This window comes from Equus asinus, chromosome 23, assembly GCF_041296235.1.
Source record: "Equus asinus isolate D_3611 breed Donkey chromosome 23, EquAss-T2T_v2, whole genome shotgun sequence".
NCBI lineage: Eukaryota > Metazoa > Chordata > Mammalia > Perissodactyla > Equidae > Equus > Equus asinus.
Genome location: NC_091812.1, coordinates 38860522 through 38877976, shown reverse-complemented (window position 1 = coordinate 38877976; position 17455 = coordinate 38860522). Strand labels below are relative to the sequence as shown.

The window sequence follows — 17455 nt, the reverse complement described above, 5'->3', positions numbered from 1 at the left end:
ATTCACCCAGTTTAGATTCACCATGGAGCAAGCCCTCCCTTACCATCCCTCTCTGTAATAATTTCTATCTTTGAAAACGAAAGCCGTTTTGGGCCACTCATTTGGCAACTTCTGAGGAGGATGGCACTGTGTTTATTTTCACAGAGCCTTCTTTCAGCCTTAGCATAGTGTCCTAGCACAAAGAAATTATACTAATAATGGATAATCTTCATTGAGCACTTATCCTATAGCTGGCATTATACTTTACACACATTACTTTAACAACTCTATACTAATCTTTCATGACCGTTTCACAGAGGAAATAGGTACTAAATGTTTGTCTTGTGTTTCTATTCCTGGAACATGCCAAGCACTCAGTTTTAGGGCCTTTCCACCTTGCCTGTGTCCTTCTCCTTCCATCTTCTCATTCAGTATTGAGGAAATGCCATTTCATCAAAGCTTGACTGACCACCTAATCCCAGACAGCGTCCTTCCACACCTGTGCACGTTCTATTTTATTTTGCTCACATTAGTATCTAAAATTATCTTGCTCATTTATTCGTTCCCTTGTTATGATCTGCCCCTCTCACTAGACTTTAAACTCCAAGGAGCAGAAATTTTGTCTTATTCACCGCAGCATTCAGATGTCCCTTGGAACAGTATGCGGCACACAGTAGAGATCTATGGAATCAATGCATTGCCGAAGGGAAAGAACGGAGCCCGAGGAGCAGTCAGTACTTTTAGGCTCTGCTGAGCAAAAAGAACTTTTGAATCTGAAAGCGTGATCCCGGGAGGTAAGAGACACCCCTCAACAGATGTGTGAGTTAGAGCACCTCACTTGATTTCAACGGGGTTTCCTCTCCGGTGAAATGAGGAAGAAGGCCCTTTCGGCTCATTGTCACCCCCAGTCATTCTACACAGATAAACATGCCTTAAAAAACAGCGTGAAAGCAAGGGAGGAGGAGGAGAGGTCGCTCTGCAGCCCAGGAGGGGAAGGCGGAAGGGAGGGGAGGCAAATGCGGGCTGGGAGGAGCAGGAGGGGAGCGTCTGGTGACCCAGGAGAGCGGTGGGGCACAGGTGGTGGCAAGAAGGGCGCAAGGGTTGGGAGGGGCACGGAGGGGCGCAGTCTATCCGGCCGGGACTGATAGGGCGCGGGGTCGCCGAGGGGGGCCCCGGTGGAGGAAAGCAGAGGGGTGCGGGGGGGGGTGCAGCCGTACGGAGCAGGGGGGAACAGGCGGATGGGGAGGAAGGGCGGAAGGGCTCCGGAGTCGCCAAGGGGGCGCGGCTTGCGCGGGCCTGGCAGGGCCGGGCACGGGGGAGGGGGCGCCCTGGCGGCCGAGGGGCGGGGGCGGGGGCGGGGGCGGGCGCGGGCGGGGCGGCCCCGGTGACCGTCGCCTCACTTCCGGGAGCGCCCGGGCGCCGCGGCCGCCGTCTGTTCGCAGCGCTGCAGACCGGCCGGCTCCGGGTGGGGGAGCGGGGGAGCGCGCAGCCAGGCCCGAGGCCCTCTGCCCGCGCGGTCCTGGCCTCTCCCTGCGGCCATGGGGGCGTCCGCGCGCCTACTGCGCGCAGTGATCATGGGGGCGCCGGGCTCGGGCAAGGGCACCGTGTCGTCGCGCATCACCCAACACTTCGAGCTGAAGCACCTCTCGAGCGGGGACCTGCTCCGAGACAACATGCTTCGGGGCACAGGTGGGAGCACGCGGAGGGGTGGCCGGGCGCTGTATCCCCGGGCAGGAATGCGGGCGGAGAGGCCGGGGCGGCGGATGCCGGTCCCCGGATGCGGGTCCCGGGAGTCGGGCGCAGCATCTGTCTTCGCCGCCCGGGGAGAGACCCCGGGTTACTGAGCTACTGTTCCCCGAAACCTCTGGCCTGGTGGACAGCTTCAGGCGGGTTATTGGGGGAAATAACTAGGAAGTTAGGAGAAGTTGGAAGTTCAAAGATTAAAGGACACCACTTGGCTCTTGAGAGGCATGTCCGGCCCCAGTCGCAGGTGCCCCTGAGGGTCCATCGCGCTCCGGCTTATTCTCCACGTGCCCTTGAGCCTGGAGAACTGTGTGCTCGCTCGCTCTTTACTTTTTTTTTTTTTTTAAACTCTATTGGATTTTCTGGTTCTGACCTTTCCCCCATATCTGAAGGTCGAATATTATTTACCCTCGTTGCAGTCACAAAGTTGGCTTAGCTCTTTGATATCCCCAGAGGTTTCTTAGACCCGAAAGCTATTCTGGGGCGTGGTCATTTGGAAGATTGTTTTCTTTTGCCAAATAAATTCTTATAACTCAGCACAAAATCCAGTCAACAAACTGTACACTTTACAATGGGTGGATTTTATGTTATGTAAATTATATCTTAAGAAAGCTGTTTTCAAAAAGTCAACAAGGCGAGTTTCATTTTCTCAAAAGTGTTGACCTTTGTTTTACAAAACAACTCATTTTGAAACTCCTTTTAAGAAATTAGAGAAGTAATTCCTGCACAAGGTAAATAAAGATTGGAAACAGAACGGAAGTACATAAAATGAAAAGTAAAAAAGCCTTACATTTTTCAGAGGGTAACAGTGCCATGTGTTTCCGTTTAGAAATATGTATTTATGCACAAGCACATATATGTATATCCCTTATATTAAGCAATATGCAATCATACTATGTATGCTGCATCAGTGTGTTCTCACTTTATATCTGGGATATCTTTCCACATGATAACATAGAAATCCATTTCACTTTTTTAATGTTTGTATAGGCATCTATCTGCTGAATCTACTATGATTTTTTTTTAGCCGATCCCCAATTGGTGGACATAGAGGTTATTTCTACATGGGATTGTTTTGTTTGTTTGTTTCAAAATACTTGACATTTAATGAATAAAAGAATCACCCCCGTGTTTTCAGTTTGTTTCTTGGAGTTCTGTTCAGCACCTAGTCTGGTGAATTACTACTTTTATTTTTCTCTTCTAACATTGATCTTTAAAAAAGTCATATGACTATTTTGTAGTTAATTAAACTTCTTCAAAAGGTTAATTGTTTGGCTCACTTGCTGAGTGTTCTTTGCAACATATTGAAGTAGTTAGGTAATGAAAACAGTCTCCAGGACTGTTTTTACCCAGCACCCAGCTGGGGTAAGGTTATCCAAAGTGGAAGGGAGTGAAGAATCCTAAAGGGATTCTCTGAAAAATAACTGAGCAGTGAGGCACAACTGTGTGGTTATAGAACACCTTGAGTGAAGAGTTAAGGATATGTTAATTTTGGGAAACAGAACATTTTTAAAAATTAAATTTAAAGACAAGTGAAGTTTTTTTTAAATTAAGGAATGGAACTCTTTGTTTATGCTTAACATCTCGTGACATGCCTGCTGCCCTGTTTCTGGCTCCACAAAATGAAAAGAGCCTAGAGGGAGGGAGGGAAGAGGGGATTGCTGGGAAAGAAGTTCAACTTGCCTCAGGCCTTGCTCAATCTGGAGTCTTTGTGGGCAATTCTTTAGCAAGGAAAACAGAAAACGGAGTTTAGGGAGGTGTCTTGAGATTGTTATTACAGATGTTCTGTATCTCAGGACTATGTATATATTCTCAATAAGTATTTGTGAACGGATTGGATATTTCCCACAGGAGCAGAGCCAAAATAAGGGTGTAATCTTTTATTTAAAAAATACGGCTTGGGGCCGGCCCTGTGGCCGAGTGGTTAAGTTCGAGTGCTCCGCATCGGAGGCCCAGGGTTTGGCTGGTTGGGATCCTAGACGCAGACATGGTACCACTCATCAAGCCATGTTGAGGCGGCATCCCACATGCTACAACTAGAAGGACCCACAACTAAGAATATACAACTATGTACCGGGAGCCTTTGGGAAGAGAAAGGAAAAATAAAAAATCTTAAAAAAATACTGCTTAATATTTTTTTATACTAAAAGTAAACTATGTTTATTAAAAAGGAAGAAAAACATGTCATGAGAATATAAAAAAAGGAATTAAAATCCTGTATACTTCCGCTACACAGAGACAATTATAATTGACCCTTTAGTGCTTTCTCTTATATCCTTTTTTTCTCTGTATGTATTTGCAAAATTCTTATATTCTAAATGATGGCTTAGATACCTTTTTTCCCTCATATAGTGTAAGCAGTTTTAAAATGATATTTAATTTCATCAATTGCACAATTATTAATTTGAATGTCTTCCTATTAATTGAACATTTATGTTAACCATTTTTTGCTATAATCAATACCATTATGACTATCCTTATACATGAACATTTGGCAGCATCTCTGCTTATTTCCTTCAAATAAACTCCCTCGTGTAGAATTTCTATAAATAGTGATACCATCAAATAGTGCTGTAGAAGGATGGTGCCAGTTTACTGTCCAACCACCGTTTCATGAGTGTGCCATGTTTTATAACCCATGGCTGTATTTTATAGCTAAAGTTTAAAATCATCTCAGCAGATATGATAAGGACACTGGAAACACAAAGCTACCTGTTGACAGTTGCAAACCTGGATTCCTTGAAGACCATCACTGGACCCTGGAGGCAGGAAACTTGAGTCTGACCCTTAGCCATTAGTCCACCCCTTTCATTTAAAGATGAGGAAACTAGGAGAGAAGGCTGAAAACTCAGGTGTCCTTGTGTGCCAATTAAATTTGCCTTTTATTATACAGTATTTCCCAAGTTGAAGTTCATGAGATAATTTTAGGTAGAGAATTTTTTAATCTATTTTAAAGTGTATTTAGAAAACACTAACTAGCATACCAAACCTTTAATTTCATAAACATTATAGTTTATTTAGAAAGCTGAGTCGCTTTAAAGAAAAGTATATAGTAAATAATAGTTCAGCTATGGCAGAAACTGTAAGGTTTCCATATGATTGCCCAAAGTTTGAGAAACTACCCTGCAGCTCAGTGCTTCTTAAACACATAACCCTGAACTACATGCCTAACCCTTTTGATCTCATTTGTTCTCTATGAGTTTGGGGGATTGAACTCTTCAAAGCCTCAGTCAGCTCCCAAGATTCTGTCTATCCAACAAAACTTTAATTATGTACACCCGTGCAGCATAAATAGGGCTAACTAGAATGATATTGACAGTAGAGCAGATTATTTTTGTAATGGTAAAAAATTCAATTTGTAATAGGCAAGACATTTACATGATTTGGAATTCCAAACAATATAAAAGGACAGTTAGTGAAAAGATCCTTCCAGAGATATTTCATGTATACACAACCAAATGTTTACCTCTTCTTCCCTCTGTTTTTTTTTTTTCTTTTTTACGTAAGTGGTAGCAAACTGTACATACTGTTCTGTACCTTTAACAATATTACTTTCCATACGGGTTGCCCATTTTTTTTTCCACCAGCTTTATTGAGATGTAATTCACATACCATATAATTTACTCAATTAAGGTTTACAATTCAATGGATTTTAGTACATTCAAGAGTTGTGCAGCTGTCACCACAATCAGTTTTAGAACATTTTTATCACCGCCAAAAGAAACACTATTTCCACTAGCAGTCACTCCCCATTTTTCCTCAGTGCTCCCAGCCCTAGGCAACCACTAATCTTCCTTCTCTATCTATAAATTTGCCTATTCTGGATATTTCATGTAAATGGAATGATCCAATATGTGGTCTTTTGTGTCTGGCTTCTTTTACTTAGCATGATGTTTTCAAGTTCATACACTTTGCAACATGTGTCAGTACTTCATTTCTTTTTAAGGCTGAATAATATAATTTTGTATGGATATACCACATTTTATTTACCCATTCATCACTTGATGGACATTTGGGTTGTTTCTCCTTTTTGGCTATTGTGAATAATGTTGCTGTGAACATTCATGTGTAAGTTTTTGTGTGGACATGTTTTTATTTCTCTTGGGTATATACCTAGGAGTGGAATTGCTCAGTCCTATGGTAACTCAGTTTAACCTCTTGAAAAACTGGCACACTGTTTTCCAAATTGGTTATACCGTATATAATCCTACGAGCACTATATGAGAGTTTCAATTTCTCAACATTCTTGCCGATACTTGTTATTCTCTGTCTTTTTGATTATAGCCATCCTAGTTGAGTGTGAAGTGGTATCTTATTGTGGTTTCTATTTGTATTTCCCAGATATCTAATGGTGTGGAACATCTTTTCATGTGCTTATTAGCCATTTGTATATCTGCTTTTTTATATTCAGATCCTTTGACCATTTTCTAAAAAAATGGGTTGTCTTTTGATTGTTGAGTTGTAAGAATTCTTTGGATATTCTAGATACAAGTTCCTTATCAGATACATGATTTACAAAAATGTTCTCCCATTCAGTGGATTGTGTTTTCACCTTCATTATGTGTTCTTTGAAGCATAAAGGTTTTTAATTTTAATGAAGTCTAGTTTGTCTATTTTTCCCTTTGTTGCTTCGGCTTTGGGTTTCAGATCTAAGAAACCATTGCCTAATGCAAAGTCATAGGGATTTACACCTATGTTTTATTTTAAGAGTTTTGTAGTTTTAGCTCTTACATCTAGGTGTGTGATACATATTGAGTTAATTTTTACATACAGTGTGAGGTAGAGGTCCAACTTTATTCTTTGGTATATGGATATTCAGTTACCCCAGCACCATTTGTTGAAAAGACTATTTTTCCCCCGTTGAATTGTCTCGGCGTCCTTGTCGAGAATCAGTTGACTGTAAATGTGAGGGATTATTTCTGGACTCTCAATTCTGTTCCCTTAATCTATATGTCTATCCTTTTCTTTTAAAATATTTTATTTTTCCTTTTTCTCCCCAAAGCCCCCTGGTATATAGTTGTGTATTTTTAGTTGTGGGTCCTTCTAGTTGTGGCATACGGATGCTGCTTCAGCATGGCCTGATGAGTGGTGCCATGTCCGTGCCCAGGATTCGAACTGGTGAAACCCGGGGCCGCCAAAGTGGAGTGCGCAGACTTAACCACTCGGCCACAGGGCAGGCCCCGTATACGTCTATCCTTATGCCAGTACCACAGTGTCTTGATTGCTGTTTTGAAATTCTAAATGTGTGTCCCTCCAACTTTGTTCTTCTTTTTCAAGATTGTTTTGGCTAATCTGGGTCCCTTGCATTTCCATATGGATTCTACCATCAGTTTGTCAATTTCTGCAAAGACACCAGCTGGAATTTTGATAGGGTTACATTGAATCTGTAGATCATTTTCAGGGAGTGTTGCCATTTTAATATTAAATGTTCTAATCCATGAATATGAGATGTCTTCCATTTAGTTAGGTCTTCTTTATTTTTTCAATAATGTTGTAGTTTACAGATTACCAGTTTTGCACTTTCTAAAGTATATTGCTAAGTTTTTTGTTCTTTTTGATACGATTGTAAATGGAATTGTTTTCTTAATTTTATTTTCAGATTGTTCATTGTTGATTTTTGTGTATTGATCTTGTACCCTGCAACTTTGCTGAACTCATTTATTAGTTCTGATAGTTTTTAGTGGATTACTCAGAACTTTCTATATGCAGGATCATGTTATCTGCAAATAGAGATAGTTTTACTTCTTCCTTTCTGGATGCCTTTTATTTCTTTTTCTGGACTAACTCCCCTGGCTACAATCTCTTGCATAATGTTGAACAGAAGTGGCAAGAGCAGATCATTGTTTCTTAAAGCTGTTCTTATAGGCTGAAATTAAGTACTTTATCAGTTAATCCCATCATCTCAATCGATTTGTTACCATTAGTTGATGGTTTAGAAGAGGGCGTGGCCTGAAGAGAGAGCTGAGAGGAGTTTTAGGGACTCAGTCCTGGAGAATTGCAAGTTTTTACGTTTTTCCCAAACACTGTTGCCGAGGTTGAGCTCTGCTTCCCCAAGCAGTGGTCAAAAGCCTGACGACAGAGAGGTGCACACATCTACTGAGTTTGTGGGCCTTTCCGATAGGGTGTTTTAATGTTAGCACTCAGAACCCAGGGCCTCTCTCAGATGCAGTTTGTAAAGCCCGGCAGTACACCTGTCCAATGGCAGCCAATTTCCATGCAGTGAATGTGTTAAAATCTTAAAGTTTCATGAATTTGACAATTTAGAATCTGTTCTGAAGTCAGTATGGCAATTCATACTAAGAATTATGAAAATAGTCATACACTTTGAACCTTTAATCTGACTCCTGGGAATTTATCCATCAGAAATAATTGAGAAGACAAAAAAAAGACAGACAAGAGAAAAGGTGTTAAGATATATAAAAGCAGCAGTGGTAGGGAAAAACTAAGACTAATTTAAATAATTTAAGTGTCTAACAGTACTGCTCTGATAGAGTGTATTTTTATATATCAAACATGGATGTATATTGGTAGAATGTTACATAGTTACAAAAAATGACTATATAAAACCACTGAAAAGTATTTACAAAATAATGCTAAGTGAAAAAAGAACACAAAACTATGGATACACAGATTACAGTGGTATTACAATTCTGAATGTATATAAATAAATTTGGTAAGAGATGATGAGAAAATTAAAATACTGTTGCAAAAGAATGACATGTTTTATTAATAAAAATATGATATGATCACAGTGCTAACTGGTCAAAAGTTGAATTGTGACAGCAGCATCTATTTAGAGGTTTAGAAAAATCTCTAGTTACATGATAGAAGGCATTTAAACTGAGGCAATTAAAAATAATGACTATTTCAAATTCTTCTTATTTTGTTTTTTTGAAGATGGCCCTGAGCTAACATCTGTTGCCAATCTTTTTTTTTTCTTCTTCTCCCCAAAGCACCCCCAGTTCACAGTTGTATATTGTAGTTGTAGGTCCTTCTGGTTGTGCTAGGTGGGACGCCGCCTCAGCATGGCCTGATGAGCGGTGCTAGGTCCCTGCCCAGGATCCAAACCAGCGAAACCCTGGGCTGTGGAAGCGGAGCGCACAAACTCAACTCGTCGGCCATGAGGATGGCCCCTCAAATTATTATTTAAAAGAAAATAATTTCAGTTATTCTTTATTTTTTTTCTGATAGAAAATACAGAAAAGTGCAAATACATTTCAAAAGTCACTTATAATTCTGTCATACAGAGATGACTACTGTTAACGTATTGGTCTGTAGCTTTCTATTATTTTTTCTGTCTATACATTTAAATTTATTTTTACGTAATGGAGAATTTGAGATAAGCACAGATTATTTTGTAACCTGTGTTTTTATCATAAAAGTTGATGATGCACATTTTCATACGAAGGTACTTATCCAGGTCTTCTTTAGGCGACCAGTTTCCTAGGGGCCCGGAATGGGATAGAACAAACATACTTGCTGATTTGCTTTTTTCCCCTCCCTCTGCTGTAGAAATTGGTGTGTTAGCCAAGACTTTCATTGACCAAGGGAAGCTCATCCCAGATGATGTCATGACTCGGCTGGCCCTTCATGAGCTGAAAAATCTCACCCAACATAGCTGGCTGTTGGATGGTAAGTGAAGTGTTGTGAGCATTTCAGCTGCCCCAAATGATGAGTGCAGGCAGGAGAATGAGCATTTCATGGGTACAGACAGACATCATGGATGGTGGGCTGCCAGTCACCACCCTGAGGCCTTGGGCCAGTCATCCTCTCTGGGCCTGCTTCTTTATCTGAATGGAAAGAGGGAAGTGGACTGCCACATTTTCTAAGCTCACTTCAGATGTGACTTTAGTTCCTTCCCCTTCCTTTGAGAATATTTTATGATGAGGAAGAATCACCACAAAAGAAGGAAGACTGGAGAGTAACTTACAATCAGCTATAAACTTTCCCCAACTAGAAGTGTGACAGAATCCTTGAGGATAAGTTGATTTTTTTTTTTAAAGATTTTATTTTTTCCTTTTTCTCCCCAAAGCCCCCAGGTACATAGTTGTATATTCTTCGTTGTGGGTCCTTCTAGTTGTTGCATGTGGGATGCTGCGTCAGCGTGGTTTGATGAGCAGTACCATGTCCGTGCCCAGGATTTGAACCAACGAAACACTGGGCTGCCTGCAGTGGAGCGTGTGAACTTAACCACTCGGCCACCGGGGCCAGCCCTGATTTTTTTTTTTTAAGATTTTATTTTTCCTTTTTCTCCCAAAGCCCCCTGGTACATAGTTGTGTACTTTTAGTTGTGGTCCTTCTAGTTGTGGCATGTGGGATGCCACCTCAGCATGGCTTGGTGAGCAGTGCCATGTCCGTGCCCATGATTCGAACTGGTGAAACCCTGGGCCACCGAAGCCGAGTGCGCGAACTTAACCACTCGGCCACGGGGCCCGCCCCAGATAAGTTGATTTTTACTTTCTAGAGAGAGAGAAAGAGGTATTTATTGTAAGGAATTGGCTCACATGATTATGGAGGCCAACGCGTCCCAAGATCTTCAGGGCGAGTTGACAAACGGGAGATTTGGAGAATTGATGGGTGGTGTAGTTCCAATCTGAAGGCCAATAGGCTCGAGACCCAGGAAGAGCAGATGTTTCAGTTTGAGGCTGAAGACAAAGCCAGTTGGGCAGGAGGAATCCCCCTTTATTTGGCAGGGAGCGGCAGCTCTTTTGTTCTGTGCAGGCCTTCAATGGATTAGATGAGGCCCACCCACATTAGGGAGAACAATCTGCTCTACTCAGTCTACTGATTTAAACGCGAATCTCGTCCAAAAACACCCTCACAGACAAACCCAAAATAATATTTGTCCAAATATTTGGGTACCCCATGGTCTGGTCAAGTTGACACATAAAATTAACTATCACGGTTGCCCTACAGCTGTGATCAGCCTGCCTGGCGTTACTGCTTTTGTTCACATTGCTTAAATTACCTAATTCTCTTCCTTCTTCCCTCGTCCCTCCCTTTCTTCCTTTGTTCCTTTTTTTAATTTGTAAAGGTTTTCCAAGGACACTTCCACAGGCAGAAGCCCTGGATAAAGCGTATCAGATAGATACAGTGATTAATCTGAATGTGCCCTTTGAAGTCATTCAGCACCGCCTCACTGCCCGCTGGATTCATCCAGCCAGCGGCCGAGTCTACAACATGGAATTCAACCCTCCCAAAACACTGGTGAGTAGTTGTGGTGTTGCTCACACAGCCTTCCAGGTAGCAGACTGTTTTGGGTCCTCTTGAGTCCGCAGATATAAGTTCTAAGACCTTGGAAATCCTCCACTGGTCCAAAACTCCGGAGGGCATGTTCTTAGATTCCTTGGTGTAGTTGACTGGTCCAGTCCGCTCAGCTTGGTAGTAAAGGTGTCCCCGGGAGCAGCAGGGGTTTGTTACTCCTTCAGAAGCATTTCTTGATTCCCTGCTGTGTGCCAGGGAGTGTGTTGGGAGCTGGGGCAATAGGGATTAGCAACACCTTGGTTTGTTTAGGGCTTGCGGTTGAGATCCCAGGTATATAGCTGAATCTTTTTGTATATATGTGAAATTATTTTGAGGCTGCTAAGAAAATCTTTAAGGAGAAGGTGACTGATACTGTAGAGATGACCCTAGGGTCTCATGGTGCTGTCATGTGGTGATCTGGGTTTGAATTTGATTCCGTTTATTTAAAAGCACATTTTTATGTTTGGTGCTTGGGAAAAAATGTCTTTAAAAATCATGGAACTGCTTATAAAAATATCTTTCAAAAATGTGATCTTTGATACCAGTCTCTTTTAACTCCTGTTTAGGGTGTTGATGATGTGACTGGAGAGCCTCTCGTTCAGCGGGAGGATGACAAACCAGAGACAGTTGTCAAGAGGCTGAAGGCCTACGAGGCGCAAACAAAGCCGGTCCTGGATTACTACCAGTGAGTCTGTCACTTTGTAGAACTTCTCTTGCCTTGTGAAGCACTAAGTCAGTTTTTGCTTATTCATGCTTTGCTGCCGAAATGCTAAAATACCAGAAGATCCAGTTCAAATTGGTTTAAACAGTAAAGGAAATGTATTAGCTTGTGTAACAGAGGAGTCCAGAAGGTAGGTTGGCCTTCAGTTGCCCTTAGGTTTGATCGGAGTTTTGCCGTCGTCCTCAGCTTTGTGTTGGCTTTGTCCTCAGGCTTCCTGCATAGTTGCAGACAGTGGCCAGGAACAGCCGGGGCATCATCTTTCATGAAGGGCTGAAGGGTCACCTTTCCCCCAGTGAACAAAAGCCCTGCGCATCATGCAGATTGGATCAGCTTGAACAGCCTCTGTGGTCAGGGAATGCCTTGTTCTACCTGTTGGAGGCCTGGGTTACCGCCCATTCCTGAACTAGGCATTGGGGTGGGGGGATTACACTGATTGGTCCACACCCGCAGCTTGGAGTGGTTTAGTCTAACCCAAACTCTGCTGTCTGGTGGAGGGAGGGCTGGAATGAATCCTGGGGAGGCAAACTTAATCATGCCCACGGCCTGTGACAGTGGAGGACACTACAGCAAAGAAGACTCTCAAATCGCAAATAATCCTCACATCATTTATTTGGCTAGGTCTTTTAAAGCTTCTATTCTAACATAGTTTTGTCTGCTCTTGAGGGAATTCATGCTCCACAACAGATGTAGGAACTGTGCTGAATTAATTTTTGACTCAGGCTAAGAAATGATCCAGTTTCCTAACTCAGCCTTTCCCTCTCCTTAGAGGACAGATTGCATCCCCTTTCCGTTCATTTATTCACTTACTGAATAATGGTTCAGCCTCAGGCAGTACAGTCTTGTGGTTAGAGCACAGACTCTGGAGCCAAACTGCCTGAGTTCAAATCCTAGTTCACCACTTATTAACTTGGCCTTAACTTCTGTTTTTCCCTCTGTAAAATGGAGTGAGAATAGAGGGTTGAAAGATGAATTAATATGTGTAACTCTTAGAATTGTGTCTGACACATAGTAAGCTAATAATTATTAGCTATTATTGTTGTTGTTATAACAGAGTAAGTGTGCAGTGAAATATACGGCAATAGTCTGCAAGCCGTTTTAACAGTTGTCTCTGGAGGGCAAAATTTCAAGGGAGTTGGTGATTCACTTCCCACATAGGTGGTATTATAATTTTGTGATTTATGTAATGAGGCTGCCTCTGCAGATTACCAGCGCTGTGGCCCTTGGCAAGGTATTTAACCTCTGTGCCACAAATTCTTCATGTGTAAAATCAAAGCAGTATTAAATAGTGCCTACTTTATAGGGTTGTTAAAGGAATTAAGATTGAGAATCCATGTAAAGACTGACAATAGCCTTGGCATTATTAAATCGCTGAGTGTTGGCTGTTTTTGGTTTTTTTTGTTTTATTTTTGTGAGGAAGATTGGCCCTGCACTAACATCTGTTGCCAATACTCCTCTTTTGCTTGAGGAAGATTGTCACTGAGCTAACATCTGTGCCAGTCTTCCTCTGTTTTATGTGGGATGCTGACACAGCATGACTTCACTACTGGTGGTAGGTCTGTGCTGGGATCTGAACCTGCAACTCGTGGGCTGCCGAAGCAGAGTGCGAACTTAAGCACTATGCCACTGGGCCGGCCCCTTGGCTGTTATGATTTACTCTGGTAAATCACAATTTACACTGTGCTAAGCTCTTAGTCCACACACAGATAATTAGACCCAGTCCCTGCCAAGCCCCAAGAAACTCTCACCTTCCATATGTTGATGAGGCAGAGAGCTGGGTAAATAATATTTATCATACAACAAGATTATATCAGTCAGGAGCCTAATTCACACTAGGTTAAGCAAAAGGGAAATTTATTGGTCATGTAACTAAAAGGTCCAAAGGTAGATGGCTAGGTCCAGGTGTTCAAACAGTGTATTAGGCCTCGGTCAGTCTCTACTCCATTTGCCTATCTTGGCTTCAATCTCAGGTGGGCTCTCCCTGTGCGAGGCCCTCATCATTCCAGCTTACCTCCTACCAGTTCAGCTACCCCAGCAGGAAAGAGAGCCTCTTTGCCAGCAGAAGTCCTGGAGTTGGCACTGATTAGGTCACATGTCCATCCTTGAAGCTGGGAAGTGGGGACAGTCCCACCTGAACCTCATGGAGTTTGGCGAAGAGGTTGTTTCCCGAAAAGTGTTTGTTATTCACTCAAAAGTAACCAGAAGAAGGGAGAACGCATTGTTGCTGGGCTGGTAACACTGCAAGGCTATTAATAGAGGTAATCACTGAATGCTCTGGCAGCACAGTGGCTCTGGGGATTAGTTATGTGGGAACTAATGTGGGAAGGGAAGGTGGGGAACGCTGCAGAGATGAAGCGTATGACCCGGGTCCCTATCTTAGGCGATACCCTAGTTTTTCTAACGCTTCTGGCTTTTGCTGCCTCTTGCCATTAATTGAAACTTTTCCTTCTAAGCTCCCACACATAAAACTAGGACTGGACTTAACCAAAAATTGCAGGTGGTATTTGCAACAACTTTAGAGATAGTTAGCATTGTTCTTTAAAAATACTGACAGTTATATTGTTTTTAAAACTCGTGCAGCTGTGCAACATTTATAGAGTAATTAGGTCTGTGTTTAAAAACATGATGCTCTTACTCTTTAGAGGACCAATAGTTGAAGCTGGTTCCATTTTATTACATAGAAATTAAAATGACCAATGTTCGTCCAAGGTATGGCTTTAGCATTGACTAGGTGCCTGTAGTTGTGCCCTCAGTAATTAACCCACTTGTGACATTGGCTTGATTTTACAGTGACTCTTCAAGAGGCTTAGGGTAGCTAAGAAGCTTGTTCTCTTGAAAGCTTTACAAGATGACAGTGAATTTAGAAGCAGGAGGGCTTCTAATATGCAAAGAATACTGTATTAGCATAATGTCTCTGTTTAGCAGATGTTTCTTACCAAGAAAACAGTGGGAATTATTTAAGTTAGTCTTAACTGTGGCAAATTTTATGAGGTATCAGGAAAGGAATGTTTTTGCCCCCGGTGAAACCTCTGAAAGTCTAGTGAACAGGCTGCAGAGGTATGACTGATCCTGTTTTTAGAAAGCAGTAAACCAGAGTTCTTCAGTTGCTCTTACGCAGCCTCTAAGCCACTGTGTATATGAGTGGGTTAGAGGGGGACGGTAAGCAAGAGGAATGCTAGAATCTCTGGAGGGCAGCTGTTTGTTCTGAAAGGTAACCCCAGGATTCTGATCCTCTTCACCATCTTACCCCAAAGAAACTGGAGTAAATAGACTTTGGCTGCTGGTCTGGTGACAAGCCAGACAGATCTGCCTGGGGACAAATGGAGAAACACAAGAGGAAATAATAAAAACTGTACTTTTTAATCCCCCTCACATTTAGAAGGATAGCATAGAAGAAAAAATAAACCTAGGTGAAAAGAAGGAAGCATAATCAAGCATTAAACAGCTGTTCTGCAAATGGGCTGGCAGAAAGCTAAGGGGCGTCCTGGTGTCTGGCAGGCCCTGTGTTTGGAAGCACGCTACCATTTTGGTGATTTGGGCTGTTACTTTACATCTCTGACACACAGTTCTATCAGTAAAATAAGGGAACTTGAATTTCAGAAAGGATTAAATGAACTGTTATATTAAAGCACTTAGCACATGCTCAATAAACGGTATGTGCTATTATTTTCTAATTATTTTCTTATAATTCTGTAAGCCAGAGGGCAAAACAAATCTAAAATCTAGGTTTTCCAATGCCCAGTAAAGTGCCTTTCTCTTGATCACACAGACTTAAACTTACTGAGACTCCTAAATCCACATTATCATCTTTTAAGAGTCATTTTGAAAAAGCTTTTTGGGAAGACTCAGACCTGTGTTTGTTTTTGTTTCGTCATCTTTAGGAAAAAAGGGGTGTTGGAAACATTCTCTGGAACAGAAACCAACAAGATCTGGCCTCATGTATATGCTTTCCTACAAACAAAAGTTCCACAAGTAAACCAGGAAGCATCAGTTACTCCATGAGGAAAAGTGCCTATAACTAGTAAGATGGGCAGAAGCTCCTTGTCCTAAGACTCATGTATGAATTCTTTGAAAATTGTATTAATTTCATTTCTACTGATTTTATTCTGGAAATTAAGGATGTGCCAAATGAGTGAGATACCAAGATTCATCTTTTGAAATTGTCTAGTCTGTTTTATCTAGTTATCTTCTATGGATGTGCAATTCAAAAGCATCAGAGATGTCTAAACTTTTGGAAAATCTTTTAGAGCATGATTAAAAGAGTAATGGTAGTAATCTAACGTTTGTTCAGAAGAGTAAGTGGCTGATAGAGTTTTCTGTGTCTTCTGGAAAAGTGAAAAAAAAAATTCCATGTAATTTGGGGAAAATAGCTCAGTAGAGGCTTTTGTGTAGACCGATACCAAAGACATCTCTAGCACTGTGGTACACGATTTTGTGAGACACTATGTTTATAAAATTCCAGAAAATACGCAACTGGATTTACACATCAGTTGCAGGATGCAAATTCACTGCTGCCTTTACACTAAGAAACTTACAAGCTAGCCATATATGCTGTATTTATTTTGTTAAACATAACTTCAGTTTACTCAGAATTTTCAATTCACCATAAAAATCTATGAGTTAGTATACAGGAAAATATTTGTTTCCTGTTATTAGTTATTGTTATGACTTGTTCTCTTTTGGAAATACATGTGTACTGAGGGATATGATTTATGTTAGAAACTGACATTATAAGTTCTTGCAAAAGCACCAAAATTGAATTTTCAATGGAAAATATAATTAAAGTCTTATTTTCTCAGATGTTACTCAGGGTAAGAAATGCATGCTCTAGGTTCGACTTGCCAGTTTCTCTTTTTGATCAAAATGTATGATCTGCCTTGATGAGTAACAAATTAAAGTACAAAACAAAAAGAAGGAAGACCCATAGCACTAGGTAAGCTCAACTGTGTCATTAGGAAATAGAAATAAATCAGGTTTGTCTGGGGAAAATTCCTTTGACATAAGTAACAATCATAACTAGTAAACAGGTGTAGCAATTAAAAGGGTTTCTATGACAGGTTAAAAAAGACTAGGAGACTGAATTTGCTGAAGGAGTTCTTTATTCCGAATCAAAGTTGACACCTGCTAGCACTCACTGCCATCCCAGCTTAAAGGCAAAGAACTCTGCTGGTGAATGTAATCTGAGCAGCCATTTTAAAATCAAAATGATTTGATTCCTTAGTGGGGCAGTAGGATGTGTGTGTATGTACTGTGGCCTGGAAGGAAGAGTGAGGCAGATGAGAAGTGGGGGAGAAACCTCACTTATCTTCAGTGGCATACTTACTCTTAATTTTACTTGGTGCTAAATCAAATGAAACAAATCCTTATACAAGCTGTCATTAACTGCCTTTGAAAATTTGGCTCATTTTATTTCAGGCACTTAAAATACAATTGCCAGCAAGTGGTTCTTATGTATTTGTGGGGAAAAAACTTATTTTCTTTTCTTTTGATTTTTTAAAAATCACTGTTGATCTCCCAGAGGGGATCACGGCTTTAAAAAAAAAGATTATAGTAAACATTTCATTCTTTACAAAACTTCCTATGTTTTATTGGAATGTTAATATTATGTGCTTTCTAAAAACTTTGTGAGCTACTAAATTTATGAATTATCACTGGGTTAACCACTAAATTTATGAATTACCACTAGGTTATTGGCATACATTAGAATTAATAGAATAAAATTAAATTTTTGAACTGTGGATGTTACTTTGTCCTTGGTACTTCACAGGGCTC

The 17455-nt window shown here is 41.2% G+C and overlaps 1 protein-coding gene across 6 annotated transcripts in view; it reads left to right on the top strand.

Annotated features, from left to right (window-relative positions):
- The first annotated feature begins 561 nt into the window (after positions 1 to 561).
- Positions 562 to 17455, top strand: part of AK3 (adenylate kinase 3) — a 27545-nt gene continuing 10651 nt past the window's right edge. For 3 of the 6 annotated variants that reach the window (XM_044756510.2, XM_044756511.2, XM_044756509.2), the window contains exons 1-5: positions 1336 to 1668; positions 9235 to 9354; positions 10757 to 10929; positions 11532 to 11650; positions 15565 to 15704. In XM_044756510.2, the coding sequence (XP_044612445.1) occupies positions 1518 to 1668; positions 9235 to 9354; positions 10757 to 10929; positions 11532 to 11650; positions 15565 to 15685 (684 nt within the window). In that variant the 5' untranslated portion in view covers positions 1336 to 1517 and the 3' untranslated portion in view covers positions 15686 to 15704. Of the gene's footprint in view, positions 774 to 1335; positions 1669 to 9234; positions 9355 to 10756; positions 10930 to 11531; positions 11651 to 15564; positions 17422 to 17455 lie in introns of those variants that run through there. The other 3 variants (XM_070495689.1, XM_070495690.1, XM_014860720.3) reach the window with 3 other exon arrangements.